Source organism: Carcharodon carcharias, chromosome 10, assembly GCF_017639515.1.
Source record: "Carcharodon carcharias isolate sCarCar2 chromosome 10, sCarCar2.pri, whole genome shotgun sequence".
Lineage (NCBI taxonomy): Eukaryota > Metazoa > Chordata > Chondrichthyes > Lamniformes > Lamnidae > Carcharodon > Carcharodon carcharias.
The window spans coordinates 169,450,464-169,471,959 of record NC_054476.1 but is presented as its reverse complement, the minus strand read 5'-3'; the positions used below and the strand labels follow the sequence as shown (position 1 = coordinate 169,471,959).

The 21,496-nt window shown below is 43.4% G+C and overlaps 1 protein-coding gene across 1 annotated transcript in view; it reads left to right on the top strand.

Annotated features, from left to right (window-relative positions):
* The window catches only part of tlcd2 (TLC domain containing 2), a 93,953-nt gene extending 72,841 nt beyond the window's left edge, over positions 1-21,112 (top strand). The window contains exon 4 of the mRNA XM_041198394.1: positions 19,603-21,112. Coding sequence (XP_041054328.1) covers positions 19,603-19,974 — 372 coding nt within the window. The 3' untranslated portion in view covers positions 19,975-21,112. The remainder of the gene's footprint in view (positions 1-19,602) is intronic.
* Positions 21,113-21,496: the final 384 nt, after the last annotated feature.

The window sequence follows — 21,496 nt, the reverse complement described above, 5'->3', positions numbered from 1 at the left end:
TTGGATGATTGGCTACTGGGGGACAAAGGCTACCCACTGAAAAGGTGGCTGGTGATGCAGCTGAGATACCCCAGGACTCCAGCTGAGGAGAGCTGCAACCAGTCATTCCACCACAAGGACAATAATTGAGAGGAAAATAGGCCTGCTCAAGTTGAGGTTTCGCTGCCTGGCCTGGTCGGGGGGATCACACCAATATCCTCTGGAACACGTTTCCCATATTGTAATAGTCTGCTGCACCCTACACAGCCTGGCTCTCAAGGGGGGGACCCTGTGGAGGATGAAGACATTGATGCTGTTCCAGAGGCCTCAGAGGACGATTTAAGTGGTGAGTCCGAGGTGGAGCCTGATCAGCCCCAGGGTGAGGAGCAAGATCCCGAATTGAGGATGCATATGGGAGGCAGGGAGGATTGATTCAGAGGAATTTCAGTTCAGACTGCATACCAAGGAGTCCAGGTGATGGCAAGGGGAATGCCACCTTACTGACTGGTGCTGATGAGGCACTCCTGTCACCCTCCACCCATGTCCCTACCTCTGAACTAAACTGTGCAGCCCAGCCTATGTATAACACACGACTCCAAGGCCTCATCCCTAACAATTGCATGAAACACACTAAAGCCATTGCCTCACATTTGAATAGTGAAGTGTGAGATATACATACACCATTACACACTGGTCAATGAAAATGATTCATCCATGAGACCCCTTACGTGATCATAACGACTTAAATTTCCACTTACGAGTGCTACGCTTTGGTGCTTCCCCCTCACCGGCAGCTGCATTGGAGGTGAGCTGCTGACTCTGGTGCCCCATTGGCCTTGATGACTTTGATGGGCATCCCCTGATCACCAGGGCCTGTGTGGGCCCCGACTGGGCAGGAGAGCCCAGTGCCATGTCTGGTCACTCCTCTGTCGTCATGATACCCTCAGATGCAACAGTCACTAGCAGAGGGGTGGAGGAGCTGCTGCCATTATCAGGAATACCCTGAGAGGAGCCCCCTGACGCATGGAGCTGCAGGTCGTCCACCAACATGAGGTTTGCTTTAACCCCCCTGTGCACCAGAGATGGATGGGATACAAGCAGAGTCACTAGGTGCTTCACCCATCTGGTCACTCCCAGTGTGTGGGCTTGCAGGTCTGATCACAACCCTGGAAACCCCTAAGTTCCTGAAGCTGCCTCTGCCTGAGAGTTACCACTCTCTCTATGGAGGAGGCTGTGCATTCAGAGCTCTGGGCCAACACAATGCTCAAGCTCCATATGGACAGAGACCCTCGGGGATCTCTGCCAGATCTTCACTTGACATCCAGCATTTGCCACCCTAATAGACGACTCCAGAGGCTCGTCACCTGCCTTGGACTCAGCATTGTCCAGGCCTCCAACAATCCTCCGACTGCTGGTGCCCTGGGGACACTCAGCCTCCGCCAACCCCGCAAGTGAGTGTGACATACCTTCCCCAGTGGGCACTGCCATCTGCTCCAAAACACGTCTGCCCACTGATGTGCCTGTATCTGCACTGGTGCCTGGTGCAGAGAATGTGATGCAGATGCATCTGACTGTAGGTCATCCTCTGGTGTTAAGGGAGAGTCCTCAGTGTCCTCTTGGGTCTAGAGGATGTTCCATCTGAGGGAGGGAAAAAAAATGTAAGTCTCAACCAACATTACAAACTCAAAGTGCACGCGGTCTGGTTGCTTCTCTGATGGACATCTGGTTGAGCAAAGACTTCTGAATGGATGAGCAATGGGGATTAGTGGATTTCACATGTCAGTCTTACAGCTGCTGCCTTTCATCTCTCATACCGTCCCCCAATCTCCTCCCTGTCCACTGGACTCTTACCCTCCTCCAAGACCTCTGCCTCTCTGTGACCAGTGGACCTAGCTCCATGTTCACATGGCATCTCAAGTATCTGCTCTGCCTCCTGACTTAAGATCAGAGACTCAAGACAGCACCACCCGTGTGTCCTCACTCCTGGACATTGTGACTCCCCTTCTTCTGCAAGGACAAAAGTCCATTCATAAGAACCCCTCTACATGCCAGAATGTACCAGCCTCCCACACCAAAGATGCAGTTTCAGGTGCCCATCACATTGCCAGAGCTCACCCTTCTATATATCCAGCCATCTGGTATAATTGTAGGTAGCTTTTCAAGGCACAGGAATATGTGCTAATTTATGCTCAGGATTTCACACCCATGATCATCAACAAGTGATGCCAGCCACAATCATATCTGTCCACAGTTACAACTGGAACCAGTACTCAGCCTGGCAGAGCGCAGAGAGCCATTGAACCTCTTCTTACACTGGATCCAGTTCCCTCGCACTGCATCGTGTTTGCTAACCTGACCTGTCACCTCTTTCCATCACGTGGCAGCAAGATGTCCCGTTGGGCACTGACTGCCTCCAGAACTTGCAGGTACTCATCAGAAAAGCGGGCTGGCTGGTTCCAGCCCTTTCCATCCTGCCTGGCATGGTTTCCAGGTGTGGAGGACATTTTGCAGACACAACGGACAGCACAAGATCTGAGAAAAGCAGCCTTACCCCTGGAAAATCACAGCAGCTCCCTGAGGCAATTGCACAACAATTGTCAGCCTTCAGGGAGCTCCATTTAAACCCCCCACCTGTACCCTCATTTGTCCCGGCGCCTGCCCCCTCCCCGTGCCCATCCTCCCACCCCTCCACTCCTCTGCACTCCCCTCGCTGCGTTGAACGTTTCACATTGTCCAGCCAGTGTGAAATCACTGTTAGGAGAGTGCTGATCACACTTGGCCAACAAGCCAAAAATTCAGACCGGTAACTTCAGGTGAGCTCCAGTGTAAAAAACCATGGCAAGCATGGATGTAACTGGTTTTGAGGGTAACTCACTCATGTTTAACATCCCCCACTCTGAGATGCTGTTTCAGCCAATTCTGCTGATCTTATGGCAGTCTGCCCTATATATTTACATTTTTATCAGGTATATAATTTTACAGTATAAGATCCACACTGTTTCTTCTCAGTTTCTTTTCAGAGCAATATCACTAATGGCAATTTTATTTCTACATTACAATCTCATTAAAAATACTTAGTGAACTCGCAGTGTAAATTATGAATGACCCCATTAGGCAGTCAGGTTTAGCTGCTGCTGTTTTTACTTTAAAATTCAGCTGTTAAATCATATCTGCCAAAGGTTCTGCTTGGAATTTAAAATGGAAATCCACAGCATAGACCATTTATGAATCATGCTATTAGCTGTGGTTATTTGAAGGATGGGTGGGGAGTCTGGTTTTAAGCACTTGATTTGTGAATGTGAGGATGTCACTTGAGATACAAATTATACATAGCAACTCACACAATGCCTTTTGCAATAGGTGATTCAGTGTTGCCTGCTATTTAGTGCAATAGCACACACCCAATTTCTTGGGCACAGTAGTAGTTGCCAACGCATATTTAAAATGCTTGTTTGCGTAATGCTAGCTGGCTGCCAGACCATTACAAATAAAGCCAGATCACAAGATTTAGTATGGTATAATTTCTTCAAATACTGGAGGGAAGGTAAAGCTAATGAGTGTTAAATACAATCTCTAGGTTTTACCTTTTCATTTTAAAGTGCCAAAATCATTAAGAAAGCATAATTTTCTGCGATAGGGTAACCTTTGATTCCAAAGTGAGATATTGCTGAGGCTCATAACTAAAAGCTATTTGAGGTAACCAGAAAATAGAACTCTTATTGTTATTAATCATTGCAGGTAGTCTTGTAAATATCTTTCAACACTGCAAACTGTCAGAAGGTGTGGCTTAACAGCTCAGATTCCAAAAATAAATACTCTTTCAAAACTCTGAACAAGACTACTACACTCAAAAGTTCTCAGCTATTATTAGTTATAATGAATCTTCAAACTTCTAAGATGTTCCTTTTACCTGCTGGCAGCCAGCATGGTCTGTGTAGAGCCAGTAACGCCTGTCCTGCCAAATCAACTTACAAACACATATCAGCATTTCCACTGAGATGGAGGACCACAGCTATCAGTCACCCTGGGACAAATAGCAATAGGCCCAGAGTATAAACAGAAGCCAAAGTTCACAAAGTTGTTTCTTTCCCTGTTTGCTTTTGCCAAAGCATAATACATACTGTACCAAATGCTGTGCATGTGTGTGTTTGTGTGTGTGTGTGTGTGTGTGTGTGTGTGTGTGAATTGGTGTGTATAATATGTCACTGCTGCCAACAACATTGCTTTTGTTGAACTTTTTAATGTTGCTATTTAATTTAGTATGCCAATCCCTCTTTAAGGTTCAGCGCTGATAGCTGATCTCAGCCAGTTTCATTCTGTAATCCATACGCAAGATTAACACAATGAGGAGGGTCAAAGGGAAAATTGGCAAAATTGTAAGAATGTTTAATTGAGTCTCATTTTCTTGATCGCAGATGCATCTGTCCATGACAGTATCAGTAGGATTGACCACCGCACAGCCCTTGTGGAGATGAAGTCCTATCTTCACATTGAGGGTACCCTCCATCATGTTGTGTGGTATTACCACCATGCTAAATGGGATAGATGTTGGACTGATCTAACAACTCAAAACTAGGCATCCATGAGGTGCTGTGGGCCATCAGCAGCAGCAGAATTGTGCTCTACCACAATCTGTAACCTCATGGCCTGGCATATCCCCCACTCTACCATTACCATCAAACCAGGGGATCAGCCCTGGTTCAATGAAGAGTGCCGGAGAACATGCCAGGAGCAGCACCAGGCATACCTAAAAATGAGGTGTCAACCTGGTGAAGCTATAACACAGGACTATCTGCATGCCAAACAGCATATGCAGCAAGTGATGGACAGAGCTGAACTTTTCCACAATCAACAGACCAGATCTAAGCTCTGCAGTCCTGCCACATCCAGTCGTGAATGGTGGTGGACAATTAAACAACTCATTGGGGGAGGAGGCTCTGCAAATATCCCCATCCTCAATAATGAGCGGGCCTAGCACATCAGTGCAAAAGATAAGGCTGAAGCATTTGCAACAATCTTCATCCAGAAGTGCCGAGTTGATGATCCATCTTGGCCTCCTCTGGAGGTCCCCAGCATCACAGATGCCAGTCTTCAGCCAATTTGATTCACTCCACATAATATCAAGAAATGGCTGAAGGCACTGGCCACTGCAAAGGCTGTGGGTCCTGACAATATTCCGGCAATAGTATTGAAGACTTTTGTTCCAGAACTTGCCACGCCCCTAGCCAAGCTGTTCCAGTACAGCTACAACACTGGCATCTACCCAGCTATGTGGAAAATTGTCCAGGTATGTCCTGTACACAAAAAGTAGGACAAATCCAACCCGGCCAATTACTCTCAATCATCAGTAAAGTGACGGAAGGGGTCATCAACAATGCTATCAAACGGCACTTGCTTAACAATAACCTGTTCACTGACATTCAGTTTGGGTTCTGCCCGGATCACTCAACTCTTGACCTCATTACAGCCTTAGTTCAAAACATGGACAAAAGAGTTAAACTCCAGAGATGAGGTGAGAGTGACTGCCCTTGACATCAAGGCAGCATTTGACCGTGTGTGGCATCAAGAAGCCCTAGCAAAACTGGAGTCAATGGGGAACACTCCATTGGTTGGAGTCATATCTAATACAAAGGAAGAGGGTTGTGGTTGTTGGAGGTCAAGCATCTCAGTTCCAGGACATCGCTGCAGGAGTTCCTCAGGATAGTGTCCTAGGCCCAACCATCTTCAGCTGCTTCATCAATCACCTTCGTTCCATCATAAGGTCAGAAGTGGGGATGTTCACTGACGATTGCACAATGTTCAGCACCATTTGTAACTCCTCAGATACTGAAGCAGTTCATGTCCAAATGCAGCAAAACCTGGACAATATCTAGGCTTGGGTTAACAAGTGGCAAGTAACATTCACGCTACGTAAGTGCCAGACAATGATCGTCCCCAATGAGAGAGAAGCTAACCATCACCCCTTGATATTCAATGACATTACCATCGCTGAATCTCCCCACTAGCAACGCCCTGGGATATTGACCAGAAACTGAACTGGATTAGCCATGTAAATACTATGGTTACTGGAGCAGGTCAAAGACTGGGAATCCTACGGCAAGTAACTCACCTCCTGACTCCCCAAAGCCTGTCCACCATCTACAAGGCACAAGTCAGGAGTGTGATGGAATACTCTCCACTTGCCTGGATGAGTGCAGCTCCAACAAGGCTCAAGAAGCTCGACACCATCCAGGACAAAGCAGCCCCACTTGATTGTGTTATGACCCACTCCCAGATGAGGTTCCCTAAAGTTGTTGATCTAGGTGATACCCCTCAATTTGTCACCGTCTGGCTGGGACACCCCAAAATTGTTATGCCCTGGGTGAGGAGGGATGAACTGGCTCCCTGTCTTTATTCAGCAACTCCTCACCCCCACCACCACTGCCGCCGCTGCCCCCCCCCCCCCCCCCCACCCCCCCACCGTGCCCCACGCACCCTCTGTTGGTCGCAACAAGATTTAATCTGAAAAGGGTCCTTTTCGCAGATACCTCTTTCCCAGACCCAATTGTTCTGGTTTTGAAGGAGCCAATTCAGTCAAGACTTACATGAGTTAACAGTAAGAGTAAGTTTATTGACTGCAAAAGGCAAAAAAGGATAAAACACATGCATATACAGTCATACAGGTTAAAAGTTTGAATTTAGCTTGAAGTAGGTGAAAAGAAGGTATACGGAGCAGTTCTTGACTCGTGGGGAGTAGGTGATTGAGAGTTGAGACCGTTGCGATTTAAGATTCCATTAAAATTGACTCCGGTAGATGAATTGTTAGTTTCGAGATTCCAGAAGAATTGAATTCGGTAGAGAGGGAGAGAGATCGGGATACCTGCAAAAATGCGATTTGCAGGGTGCTGTGTGTGGCTGTCACTTGAGTCAAACTTCCAGCACTTGCTCTCTCTCTCAGAACACCCACCAACAGACAGACCCCGGAGCAGCTTTTCACCTCACTTTTATCCCCTCCTTTGCAAATTCCAAGTGGGAAGTGAATTCACAAATCGGTCCTGTCATTGCCCACAGGATTTCTTGATGAGACGATGATCATTTCCCATTGTCTCTAGCAGAGGGAGCAATCAGATTCTAGATGACTTTAGGAGTAAAAACAAAAACAGAATTACCTGGAAAAACTCAGCAGGTCTGGCAGCATCGGCGGAGAAGAAAAGAGTTGACGTTTCGAGTCCTCATGACCCTTCAACAGAACTTGAGTTCGAGTCCAAGAAAGAGTTGAAATATAAGCTGGTTTAAGGTGTGTGTGTCGGGTGGGGGGGTGGTTGGAGAGAGAGAGAAGTGGAGGGGGTTGGTGTGGTTGCAGGGACAAAAACGACTTCAGGAGTACCTTGTCTGGCAACAGGGTGGGGTTCCATTACCTTTTAGGGAGTCACTCTGCAGCATTCCAGCAGTGGCTTGTGTGCATTTTTTAAAAACTCAGGCCTTATTTTTAAAGTCCAATATTTCCAGACACAATTTGGTGTTTTTCTTCCATTATCATGACAACTGGCAGCCCATCCACAAACATTCACTCCCTCCACCACCGACGCACAGTGGCAGCAATGTGTACCACCTATAAGATGCACTGCAGCACAAACTCACCAAGACTCCTTAGACACCTTCTAAACCCACGACCTCTAAAAGGACAAGGTCAGTAGATACTTGGAAACACCACAACCTGGAATTTCCCCTCCGCGCCATTCACCATCCTTACTTGGAACTATATCACTGTTCCTTCAGTGTTGCTGGGTCAAAATCCTGGAACTCCCTCCCTAACAACATTGTGGGTGTACCTACACCACATGGGCTGCAGCGGTTAAAGAAGACCACTGACCACCATCTTCTCAAGGGCAATTAGAGATGGGCAATAAATGCTGGCCCAGCCAGTGACACCCACACCCCAGGAATTTTTTTTTAATGAAAATTTTAAGTAATGTAAGGAAGATGTTTACATTATGCAAGGGATTATTCTAGATAATTGAGAATTTGTATTTGTATCCAGTTACTGTCATTATGAAAACTATGTACTAAAGTTTACAACAGACATTTATTGTTCTGTCCTTGATTGTATAATAACAGCACTACATTGTACACAGTGAAATGAATAACCTTGTCATGAGTCTTGCAAAACATGTGGTAACATTCACATGATCAATTAAGATGTCTCCTGCCCATTAAAGATCATGAGTAGAGCCATACTATAATCACATTGGCTTTGCCTTCAGATGCAGTGACGCTAGTGCAACTAGTAAATTTCCATGCACAAGTCTTTACCGTGTTGAAATCAAGACACATTGATTGTGTCCTTGTGCAGTCCATCCTTCTTTCTGGTACCTCCAAACTGTGCAAATCCGGCTTTCAGTCTTTCCTTTCTCTTACAGTCTCCAATGTTTGACTTTGCCGTCTCTTGATTTACTGTATCTAAGCTCCTGTCCTACGCTTTTCAATCTCAATGATGTTTTTCACTATAGGACTTAGCCTGAAACTTGGCTTCTCTATAATAGTTTTTTTAACAAGTACCTACAATGTTGGATGAGCCAAAAAGATTGGCACTTCCTGTTGTTTCTATGAGCTAGGATAGCAATACCAAAGACACCACAACATTACTTGGTGCCTCCTACTTGACTGTAATATTTTTCCAAGAACTTCTGTAAGATTTCGATTTTCACTATTTACTTTATATAAACCCTTATTTCTTACTGTCCTATATTGAGAATACTCAAACCTTCCAAATAGCTATGAACAATGCGTGCACAAAATGTGTGAAATGTACAGACTTTTCCCCCAAAGGTTTTAAAACATTTTCCAAGGAAAATTCTTGCCCAACCATGTTGTATGAAGCAAGTCTTTCACTGCTAACCTCACACAATGCCTGATTATGTTGTTAAAGAGACGCTGGTGATGGGCACTGTTTGATTTACGACTGAGATCACATATAAGGAGAGTCTACTGGGACATTGGATTAGTAAGTAGGAGACAGAGATCTGTAATGCTGCATCCTCTCAATAAACCTACAAGCAAAGAAAATATCTGTGTCCTGTTGCGTTCTTCACTATCTGGCTTGGATCTATTTAGCACAATAGTCTGAATCTTGGGAAGAAAGGTTTGCATTTATGTAGCACCTTTCACAACATCAGAATGTCCCAAAGTGCTTTACAGCCAGAATTGTCATTCTTTGTAACCATTTTTTATTGCTGTTGCTGCTCTTTTTTAGTCTAGAAGTTAATTGTCTCCACAGGGGTTTTTTTTGGACCTGGAAAAATTTATTAATTTTGCTTCCAATCTCCACCCCTCCATCATTTTCACATGGTCCATCACTGACACTTCCCTTCCTTGGCCTATCAGTCTCAATTTCTGGTGATAAGCTGTCCACCAATATCCATTACAAGCCTACCAACTCCCACAGCTACCTCAACTACAGCTCCTCACACCCTGCTTCCTGTAAGGACTCCATCCCATTCTCTCAGTTCCTTCGCCTCCGTCGCATCTGTTCCGATGATGCCACTTTCAAAAACAGTTCCTCTGACATGTCCTCCTTCTGCCTTAACCGAGGTTTTCCACCCACGGTGGTTGACAGGGCCCTCAACCGTGTCCGGCCAATCTCCCGCACATCCACCCTCACACCTTCCTCTCCCCTCTCCCTCCCAGAACCATGATAGGGCCCCACTTGTCCTCACTTATCAACCCACCAGCCTCCGCATTCAAAGGATCATCCTCTGCCATTTCCGCCAACTCCAGCAAGATGCCACCACCAAACATATTATCCCTTCACCCCCCCTGGCGTTCCCTCCGGGACACCCTGGTCCACTCCTCCATCACCCCCTACAGCTCAACCCCCTCCCACGGCACCTTCCCATGCAACCACAGAAGGTGCAACACCTGCCCCTTTACTTCCCAAAAGGGCCCAAACACTCCTTTCAAGTGAAGCATCATTTCACTTGCACTTCCCTCAATTTATTCTACTGCATTTGTTGCTCCCAATGCAGTTTCCTCTACATTGGAGAGACCAAACGCAGACTGGGTGACCGCTTTGCGGAACACCTTCAGTCTGTCTGCAAGCATAACCCAGACCTCCCTGTCGCTTGCCATTTCAACACTCCACCCTGCACTCATGCACACATGTCTGTCCTTGGCCTGCTGCATTGTTCCAGTAAAGCTCAACGCAAACTGGAGGATCAGCACCTCATCTTCCGACTAGGCACTTTGCAGCCTTCCAGACTGAATATTGAGTTCAACAATTTTAGATCAAGAACTCTCTCCTCCATCCCCACCCCCTTTCCTATCCCCCCCCTTTTTTTGCAATAATTTATATAGATTTTTCTTTTCCCACCTATTTCCATTATTTTTAAATGTATTTCCATCCATTGTTTTATCTCTACCTTTTAGCCTATTTTGATCCCTTCCCCCCACCCCACCCCCACTAGGGCTATCTGTACCTTGCTTGTCCTGCTTTTACCCTTAATTAGCACATTCCTTAGATAATATCACCACCTTCAACACCTCTTTGTCCTTTTGTCTGTGACATATTTTGGTTATCTCCACCTATCACTGGGCCTCTATCCAGCTCTACTTGTCCCACCACCACCCCACCCACCCCCACCCCCCCACCCCCCCGAACCAGCTTATATTTCACCTCTTTTCTATTTTTACTTAGTTCTGTTGAACAGTCTTGCGGACTCGAAACGTTAACTGTGCTCCTCTCTGCAGATGCTGCCAGACCTGCTGAGTTTTTCCAGGTATTTTTGATTCTGTTTTGGGTTTTTTTTTAACATGTTAATTGTGTTACTCTTGAATTTTTTGGTCTTCACTTTACTGCTACCTAAAAAGGAAAGTTATTTTTTGGATGTAATGGACTGGCAGAACATCCAGGAAAACCACAGCCTTTTTTTTATGTGTCAGAAAAAGATGTTTGAGATGTTTTTATTTAACTGAGTCCTGTTCCCTGCAGGGCACTGTACATGAAGCTGCATGGTGGGAGGTGGGGCCACAGATTTGTGCTCCAAGCTGTGGCCCTCGCTTCCTTAAAGCAGAATATCCATGCTGGAGGTGCAGGATTTTTAAGTTCCACAAACAAATGTTCTTGCAGGATCTGGCAGAGAAAGCTGCTCCTTAATTCATTGTAATTCACCTTTACTCCACGCTGTTTAGTTTTGGGAGGAGAGTGACGCTGTGACTGATATACTGTTACTAAATCTCCAAATCTTAATGAAATAGCATTGCACACGCAGCCCTAATAGCACAGTGGCCTGAAATACAATTGTAGTCTTTTGCAGTAATACTTTACAATTTATGCACTGTTCTAATTCTGGCCTCTTGCACATCCCTGATTTTAATCGCTGCACCACTGGCAGCCATGCTTTCAGCTGCTTGGCCTTAAGCTCTGGAGTTCCTTTCCTCAACCCCGCCCCCTCTTTTTGTTTCCCTGTTGAGATGCTCCTTACAACCTACCTCTTTGACCAGGCTTTGTGTGCTCTGTCCTGAGATCTCCTCCTGTGGCTCAGTGTCAAATTAGTATTGATAACATTCCTTTTGAGCAGCTTGAGACATTTTGTTATCTTAAAGGTGCTATTTAAATGCAACTTGTTAAAGTTTTAATAACTAATACATTTTAGGCATCAACATTGATTTTCATTATGTAGTTATAGCAATGAAAATCTTAGTTAGCCATCTCCCAATATAAATATCCATTCTTCAGAATACAGGACTTGGCAAATTTGAAAACACTCGAATCGGGTAGGACAATTTTTTTAATGTAATTCTTTCAGAAATGGATAGAGAGGTTGTGGAAAAATAAGAAAATTAAATTCTCATGCAGAACATGTATTCGTCATTGTTAAACAAGTAAAATAAAACACTGTTAATAGTGAGTATAATAGTGAGAATAGTGAACAGCACTCACTATCGTTCTGTTTGCAGCATAGTGTTCACAGACTGTACACAGGTGTCTGTACACAGGGGTTCACAGACTGTACACAGGTGTCTGTACACAGGGGTTCACAGACTGTACACAGGTGTCTGTACACAGGGGTTCACAGACTGTACACAGGTGTCTGACGGACAAGTTTGTATTCAGAGATGATTTTCAGTGCAGAACCTTCTGCAGGGGATCTGGGACATGCATGAGCTGGTTGAGAAACAGTGAGAGTTTAAGTCAAGAAGTAAAAATTTGAATATATACTTCATTGTAAAATCATGTACAGAGAAGTTTCAGTTGGAATTGGGAGAGGTAAGAAGCAGAAAGAAAAAGTAAAACATTTTTTTTTAAATGTAAAACAATAATTGCATTCTGATGGAATGAGAGTCTATAAATGAGAGCCAGAAAGGTTAATTGGTAGTGATTAAGACTTGTCATGCCATTAAACATTCAGTTGCACCTGAATACATCAGCCCTAACCTTTTCTGGCGTGATTATTGGGTAAGTACAGCAACTTGATGCTTGTGAATCAATTTCAATGTGAATCTCTTGCTGAGAAACCAGTGTAGCGTAGCTTGTGAGGAGCAGGGCCAATTGGATGGTAACCTCCGCAATTCCATGTTTAACTGCACATATGCGGACTTCAGAAGTTGCTGCCTGATTTGCTGCCTGATAACAATGAGTACTGATATCCTCTCTGTTATTGTTAATGCAAAATCCGGGCCATTGTTGTTTTCACTTTTCAGACCTTCGACTATAAGAACAGTTTGTGCAGTTACAGAGCTGTGGTTTTTTTAAAAAATAATTACCGTAGAGGTCAAGGTAGAAGTCGACCTTTGAAGCCTCAAACCCTCTCTAAAAATGGGGGTCAACTCATACGCTGAGTATAAAAGGGAACCACCAGTGTGGGTGTGGCCGGTCGCCATTTTGAAATATCATCAGCATCCGACAGAGTGGGCGTGTCTTAAGCTCCTGCGCAATGTCACAACACTGCCTGTATCACTTGCTTGATCCCTTGTGCCCAGTTACAAGGTACCAGTAAGTAAAATGAGCATTTATGCGATGAAAAATTGAAGCCAACTACTAATGTGAATATAGCACGTCATGGCTGAAAAGAGGGCATAGGTACTATTAGTGCTTAAGCACTTTTTGTAGGAAAAGCTATCAACCAAAAATATTGGAAGGCTCACTTGAGAGTGGGGAAGTAAAAAATGGAAATATTTGGATTTTAAGCCTTTGAATTATTCATGTTACACGTTTGCAGCTTCTATATTCAGACTGTTATGTTTGATGCACAGTCATTGTCTGCTGTCCCCTGGTGTTCAGTTTAGTTAACAATCGTGAGTGTGACATTTTATAATCAATAATCTTGGACATGGTGTGACTACTGTCCCCCAACAGAAACTTGTACTGGGACTGATGTAAGACTTGTTTCAGAGTGTTTGGTTTAAAGAGCTATTTTCAGTTGTTACCCTGTGCTCTTAATGTATAATGGAATATTTAAGATATGATTGTTGAGGTCACTGAATAGCTACCTTCTAGATTCTGAAAAGGGTAGTCCCAGTAAAAACAAAACCACAAAGGAAAAGATGGGTGTTGAGATATAGGATATGATTATTCCTGGGTTCATCTTTCCAATTCAGTAATTTTGAGGGTAACATCTTCATTACTGAACAATCACTGGCAATTTCCAAAGACCTAGGCTTATCTTAATATTTGCTGGTATAATTTATATATGGCCCAAAGCTTCTGGGGCATAAATCAGCCTCTTAGTCCCCCTTCAATGATGCCTAACACATACAGCCCTTGGCTAAATCTTCTTCAGATCAGAAAGCCTGCTGGTGTGAAACACTGGCCTGGATTTTTGCTGAGTCAGCATGACTCAGGAGCTCTTTAAAAATGGTGGGCAGGTCCTGATTCTGGAATTCCCGACCCCATTCCCAGGCTGTCTGATTTTCAGAGTGCCTTTTAAGGGTGTGAGCTGTCAAAAGCCTGCACCCAGCACTCCTGACTTGACCTGCTCGAATGTGGGTACGGTGTATCCTGCTCCACAAGTTTGATGGGGTCAGGCTAGGTTTTTAGAGGCTCATGGTTCATGGCCACTCAGGAGTTGTGAGCCCTAGTCTGCATGAGGTACCTTTTAAAAAGTAAGTTCAAAAGGTCCTCCACATACTCCTCATGTCAAGCTATGCCCTTCCACCCACCCCATATTCCCCTATGCCAAGCTCTGCCCTTCCAATGACTTCCGTGGGCCCTCATGCCCCCTATGTCAAGCTCTGCCCAAGCACCCACCCCCAAACATAAAATGGCTTGGCTGAGAGTCCAAACAACTATTACTCTTGTTGAAACACCTGCACCCCAGGGAAATCATTGATTGACAGCTCAGAGTCTGCTGAAAATTTCACAATATTTATTTACACAAGGTTAAGCAGTTTCAAGGGCCTGTAGCTTTTGTTATTGATACTTTAAAGTGTCTGGGTGATTGACACTTTATTGCTTTCTAAGTGAAATGACATTTTTAGCGTAGGAGAAAGCTATGAATAACTTACTTTTTTGAAGTTTTTTTTACACATCCGTAGTGTCACTATAGGGTTCATTGGCTCTATATTGTGTTTCATGGGTCAACGGGCATGGAGGGTATGGGGTTATGAGGGACCAAAGAGGGTGGATGGAATGGCAGAGCTTGGCATAGGGGGCATGAGGGACCATAGGGATGAGTGGCCTGGATGGGGCACGGGGAATATTTGGAGGGTGAGGGCTGGAGGGTCTTTGCATTTTTATCTTACCAGGGATGAAGTCCCACTTCACCGAGGAGGGAGGGCCTTTTAAACAGGCCGCCTCCTCACTCAGCAGCCCCTGTGTCTGCCTCCAAATCTTTTCCCAGGTTGTCTGGCCCAACTCCAGCACAAAGCTGCCCTCCCCCCCCCGGCAATGAAGATCCCACCTTTTCAGGCACTTTCTCCCAAGGCGGGAAAGCCCAGCCAGGAATTTTCCCAACTCCCATTCCCTGCCTCAGGCGACTGTCTCTCTTCACTGCTTGAAGTTGAACATCAGCAGCAAAATAAAAACTGCACAAAACAAGGTCATTTGTTCTGAGGTCAATGTCTTTGTCCATTATAACCTCAGAAACTAGTTCCAAAGGGTCTGTGCATTCATTCTTTCCAAAACATAGGGAAGAATTTTCCCCCCGTCAGGGGGGTGGGAGGAGTGCAGGAGTGGGTACGGGCAGGTGCGTCTCCAATCGGTACCCCGATTGGGGGCATGCCGCCATTTTACGTGGGAGGGCCAATTAAGGCCCGCCCTGTGTAACGTCCGCCAGGAAGCGCTATGCGTTCCCTGTGTGGGTGGGGCGGTAATCCCTCAGCCGGGAGCACGCTCTTATGCACATGCGCATGAAAGAGCGTCCTTATCTCCCTGAGGCTAAGTGCTGCCTCAGGGAGATCGGCGCCAAATTCAAAAATGGCCAATGCACAAAATTAAAAATTCCCTGACCTGTCCCCTCATGTAGCACTGTCCACATGAGTTACGACATGTCCATCAATTTCATTCAAACTTTTACTAAATTTTTTAAAACCGACATGAAACCTCCTCCTGGCCTACCCGACAACCTTAATGTTGGACGGGCAGGTCCATTGACTAGTTCAATTAGTTTTTAAATGGCCTCAATTGGCTGTTGACAGGTCAGCGGGCACACAGCTGATTCAGCAGCACCCCAGCCGACCTGCAAATTGAAATGACGTGGGGTGGCATCAGGCGTTCCACTCAACATCATCCCGCGTCATTTTACGCATCAGCAAGCATACCCTGACCCCTGCTCGCCAACCTCAATATCCTGCCCATAAGGAAGGAAATGACTGGAAACATTGGACAGGTTTCTTTATAGACACCTGTTCTGACCTATCCAGTTTTCTGATATTTACCTTGCCCAGGTGATCCACTGCACATGGGCGCGAAGCCAGACTAATCTTCCCTCATTTCTTCCCTTCTTCAGTACCCTTTCCTCCTCTGAGTTAGTGGTACCTGCGTCTGGATGTGTGCAGTAAAATGACAGCCTCATTGTTGAGAATGCTCCCAGTGTGTAATGCTAACTCCTGTTATTAATGGATGAATAAAATAATTCCTTCAACTCATTCACATTCTACAAAGTTTATTAAGCAATTAAATTATGATGGGCGTGTGTTTTAAAACTTAATTGAAATGCTTTTAAAAAGTGAATGAGTTTTAGTTTCTCGTCTACAATAATGTAGACTAGCTGCTTAATCCCATGATTCAGCCATTACTTTCTTATTAATAACATGGGAGTTGTTAACCCATTGGTGTTATGCCACAGTGCTGTGCAACCATTTAAAATTACCAATTTTATTTATCATGCATAACACACTGTTGGTGCAAACTAACAATTAATGGTATTGTACAGCTGCTGCAAGGTATTGTACAGCTGTTGCATGGTATTGTACAGCTGCTGCAAGGTATTGTACAGCTGCTGCATGGTATTGTACAGCTGCTGCAAGGTATTGTACAGCTGCTGCAAGGTATTGTATAGCTGCTGCAAGGTATTGTACAGCTGCTGCAAGGTATTGTACAGCTGCTGCATGGTATTGTACAGCTGCTGCAAGGTATTGTACAGCTGCTGCAAGGTATTGTACAGCTGCTGCAAGGTATTGTACAGCTGCTGCATGGTATTGTACAGCTGCTGCAAGGTATTGTACAGCTGCTGCAAGGTATTGTACAGCTGCTGCAAGGAGGAGCTGTGGACTGTTCAGAGGATAATGGTTAATCCACAGTAAATACCCTGAGATCCAATGTAAAATTGTAATTAATTGAGTGCAGCAGCATTATTAGACCATAAGACCATAAGACATAGGAGCAGAAATTAGGCCATTCGGCCCATTGAGTCTGCTCCGCCATTCAATCATGGCTGATAAGTTTCTCAACCCCATTCTCCCACCTTCTCCCCGTAACCTTTGATCCCCTTCCCAATGAAGAACCTATCTATCTCAGTCTTAAATATACTCAATGACCTGGCCTCCACAGCCTTCTGTGGCAATGAATTCCATTGATTCACCACTCTCTGGCTAAAGAAGTTTCTCCTCATCTCTGTTCTAAAAGGTCTTCCCTTTACTCTGAGGCTGTGCCCTCGGGTTCTAGTTTTTTTTTACCATTTTTTAATCTTTTTATTTTTTACAATTCAGCAGCTGAGTCTGTTAGACAAGCAAGAATGTTTTAAATATCTGCGTGACTAGGTTGCACATGAGGGAATAAGTATGATGCAAATTACATTAAAACAATAAAGAGTTGGAATTTTTTTTAAAATGGAAATCTGAAAGAGAAAAGTTGTTTAAATTTTAGGCTGAAGATTTCCAAGCGATTGTTAGTCTGCCGCCTTTGGGGCCTGACTGAACTATGTCTTTCTGGCATTTACTGTTTGATTTCTAGCATTGTTGGTCCTTTTATTAATCTTCACTTGTTATATTGCTAATTAACTAACATCAGAAAAGTTAAAAACCTATTCGGCCCATCATAGTAAGAACCGAAGAAATAGGAGCAGGAACAGGAGCAGGACGTTCGACCCCTCAAACCTGCTCCACGTAAGATCATGGCTGATCTGATTGTGGCTTAAACTTCACTTTCCTGTCTGCTCCCCATTACCCTTGATTCCCTTGTACGTCAAAAATCTATCAACCTTAAATAGCTTCAGCAAACCAGCCTCCACTGCTTTCTGAGGTCATGAATTCCAAAGATCAACACCCCTGTTATGGGGGTTGGCTAGCTAGATGGCTAGACTGAGGTGTAGAGTAACACACAATCTCCCTACCAGCTGTGTTAGTCCACTGAGGCCTGTCTCTTTGCCTTGCTTAATGTGGAGTGGTGTCCCTGAAACTATATATTCACTGGTCTCTCTATAACAGAGTAAGACAAATTACCTTACCTAATGACTCTCGGAGAAGAAATTCCTCGTCATTGCCGTCATAAATGGGAGACCCCTTATTCTGAAACTGTGCCCCCAGTTCTAGATTTCTCCACAAGGGGAAACATCTTCCCAGCATCTACCCTGTCAAGCCTCCTCAGAATCTTACATGCTTCACTAAGTTCACCTCTCATTCTTCTAAACTCCAATGAGTATAGGCCCAACCTGCTTAACCTTTCCTCATAAGAAAACCCCTTCATTCCATGAATTAACCTAGTGAACCTTCTCTAACTTGCCTCCAGTGCAAGTATATCCCTCTTTAAATAAGGAGACCGACACTATGCAGTATTCCAGTTATGGTCACAGCAATGCCCTGTGCGGTTGTAACAAGACTTCCCTATTTTTATATTCCATTCCACTTGCAATAAAGACCAACATTCCATTTGCCTTCCTAATTACTTGCTGTAACTGTACGCTAACTTTTTGTGGTTCATGTACGAGAACACCAGAACCCTCTATACCACAGCATTCTGCAGTCTCTCTTTTTCAATAATATTCTGCCTTTCTATTCTTCCCATCAAAGTGGACAACTTCTTGTTTTGTCACCTTGTGCTTCATCTGCCCATCTACCACTTGTTTTGCCCATTCGCTTATCTATTTCCTTTGTATCCTCCTCACAACTTGATTACCTGCCTATCTGTGCATTATCAGTAAGTGCAATACATTCATCCGTGTCATTAATATGGGTTGTAAATGGTTGAGCCTCCAGTAATAATCCCTGTGGCACCACCCTGGTAAGAGTTTGCCAAGCAACAAATGAAGCATTTATACTGACTCTATTTCCGATAAATTAGCTAATTATTTAGCCAGGCTACTATAGTACCCCTGACGTCATGAGCTCTGATTGTGTGCAGTAACCTTTCATGTGGCACATTATTGAATGCTTTCTGGCAATTCAAAATGTATTACATCAACTGGTTCCCCTTTAACCACTCTACTTGTTATATCCTCAAAGAACTCAAATACATATGTCAAACACAATTTCCCTTTCCTGGCTCCCATATAGCTTGTGTCTGTGGTACTCTCCCACTGTAACATTTGGCCTTTTGCACAACATCAATGAGTTTGATTACTAACCTGCCCAATCAATTATTTCAAGAATTTTTTTTCCTCATTTCTGCTTTAAATCTCTGTTTTAAATCTCTATTTCTCATTAACCCAGTTTAGTCCAGTGATCCTGCATTCACAGCTTAATTCAAAGTCCCTCATGTATAAAAACAAAGAAACTGAGGATGCTGGAAATCCAAAACAAAAACAGAATTACCTGGAAAAACTCAGCAGGTCTGGCAGCATCGGCGGTGAAGAAAAGAGTTGACGTTTCGAGTCCTCATGACCCTTCGACAGAACTTGAGTTCGACTCGAACTCAAGTTCTGTCGAAGGGTCATGAGGACTCGAAACGTCAACTCTTTTCTTCTCCGCCGATGCTGCCAGACCTGCTGAGTTTTTCCAGGTAATTCTGTTTTTGTTTCCCTCATGTATAAGATGTTTTTAAATAATTTATGCATCTCACTGCTTTCCCTTTCAGCACCTTCCTAGACTGTAAAACTGATGCTTATCTAATCTTTCTGATGTATTAAAAATGAGGAAGAAATGCATAAATGACTAAGTGAGTGGTGAGGAAACCCATTGATTTGAATGGCAGTACTCTTGGATTTTCTGAAGTCTTCTAGAATTCTGATCTCTGTGTTTCCTGAAACACTAAAATGTTGTTTATTTCCCTAGGTAATTACTTGTTTTGGAATTTCTGTCAGCCTCTGCAGCTACATTGGATTTGCGGTTGTAGCCTTACTGGTGGAAATCAACTCGATCTTCCTCCACCTGAGGCAGATTCTTCTGATGGCCAATATGGGCAAAACTACTTGCTTCCGCATCAACAGCATCATCAACCTAGGAACCTACGTCATCTTCCGCATCAGCACGCTGGCCTGGATGACACGCTGGTTGGTCCTAAATCGTGACAACATCCCTCTGGTGACCTACAGCATCGGCAGCGTGGGAATGGCCATCATGACTCTGATGAATATTGTGCTCTTTTACCGACTACTAAGAAGTGATTTTTTGAAATCTAGCAGAGAAGGGAAGAAAGAAAAGTAGCAGTAAAATTGCACATTTCATCCACAATCCTGGTGCTTGGATTTCTGAATGAAGAGCAAAAGAGGGACCTTTAGCTCCTTTGAATTTATCTGGTCCCATTCAATTAATGTGGAATTCTGGATAGCTTGATGGGCTTACATATTTTTGAAATCTATACCTAATATTTTACATGGTGACTTTTTTTATCTTACGATGTTGTGAATGATGTGAAAAAATGAAAATGAAAAAAAAATTGCAAAATGTTTTTTTTTCTAAACGTTGTTTAGTGCTACAGAAGATTTCATAACCTTGTACTACCTCGCTTTAAATTATATTGGGCAAGTGTTATGCTATCAGGCAATGTTGCAGTGATTGTTACTAAACACATCCCAAGAGGGTTCATTCTAAATAGTTTCATGTTGCCTTTATTTGATGCTGAAAAATCAATTTAATAAATTATAAATTCAGATGCCTCCAAATGTCAGTGACTCAGCTTCCCAACAAAATGTGTTGAATCAAACACAATCATGTTAAATAATAAAGAAATAGGGAGTGAGACTGCAGCCCATCAGAGGTATCCTGGAAATAATGAAACATTTGAATACTCTCGCAAAGTGCAGTGCTCGTTTACTAAATGTGTTCATTTTATATAAATATTTAATAGGGAGTTACTTCACTTTATATAAAGTGATGGCAGATTTTAAATAGCCAAAAGGACATTCTGTGTTAATGGTGTTTCAATGTGGACACAGCCTAAGCAGATATATATAACAAATAATTTCATCTTGAATATACATGGCTTCAAAAGCTGTAATATATTTATAATATATCTATATATGCAACTAAATTGTTTGAAGTAATGCTAATAACCACATACTCTAGTTTTTTTGGACTGGTTTTATTATATAATTTGTTTTATACAGTATTCAGGCTCAGACAAAACAGAGCTTTCAGTTGATAGAGAATAATTACTTTCTACTGTTACAGAAATTGTCAGTTTTTCTTTTATTGGAAAATATTTTTGTTGTGCTAAATGTTGATATATTTTATTCAATACTAAAATTCTGAGACCACTTTTTGAACTTATAAATTTTTTTTGGCATTTTGACTATTTACAATGTATAGAACGTAATCAAAAATATTAAATGTGGAACATTTATTTTAGGGAATTTGTCTGTTCATTTGAAAGTATTTGTTATGATATTGGCTGGACAGTCACTCCAGGTCAGTCTAGACAAGTATCTCCTTACGATAGCTGTATGTTATTGTTAACATAGAATTTGATAATTTGAGGGTAATGTCATTGAATTTTCAGAGATTGGGTCTGGTTCTGATTCTTTTCTCAATATACCAACTCTGAAAATCTTGTCAGATCTACTTCTTTTCTACTTCAGGATCCCTCTTTATCAATTAAAAAATGTTACAACAAAAAAATTCTGTCAGAGTCATGAAAGACTAATTCCTGTACTTTGGCAATCTAAACTTTGGGTCTAAATCCTGTCAACAGGATTGAAATCTATTCTGTTTCAGCTGGGAGTGTTTG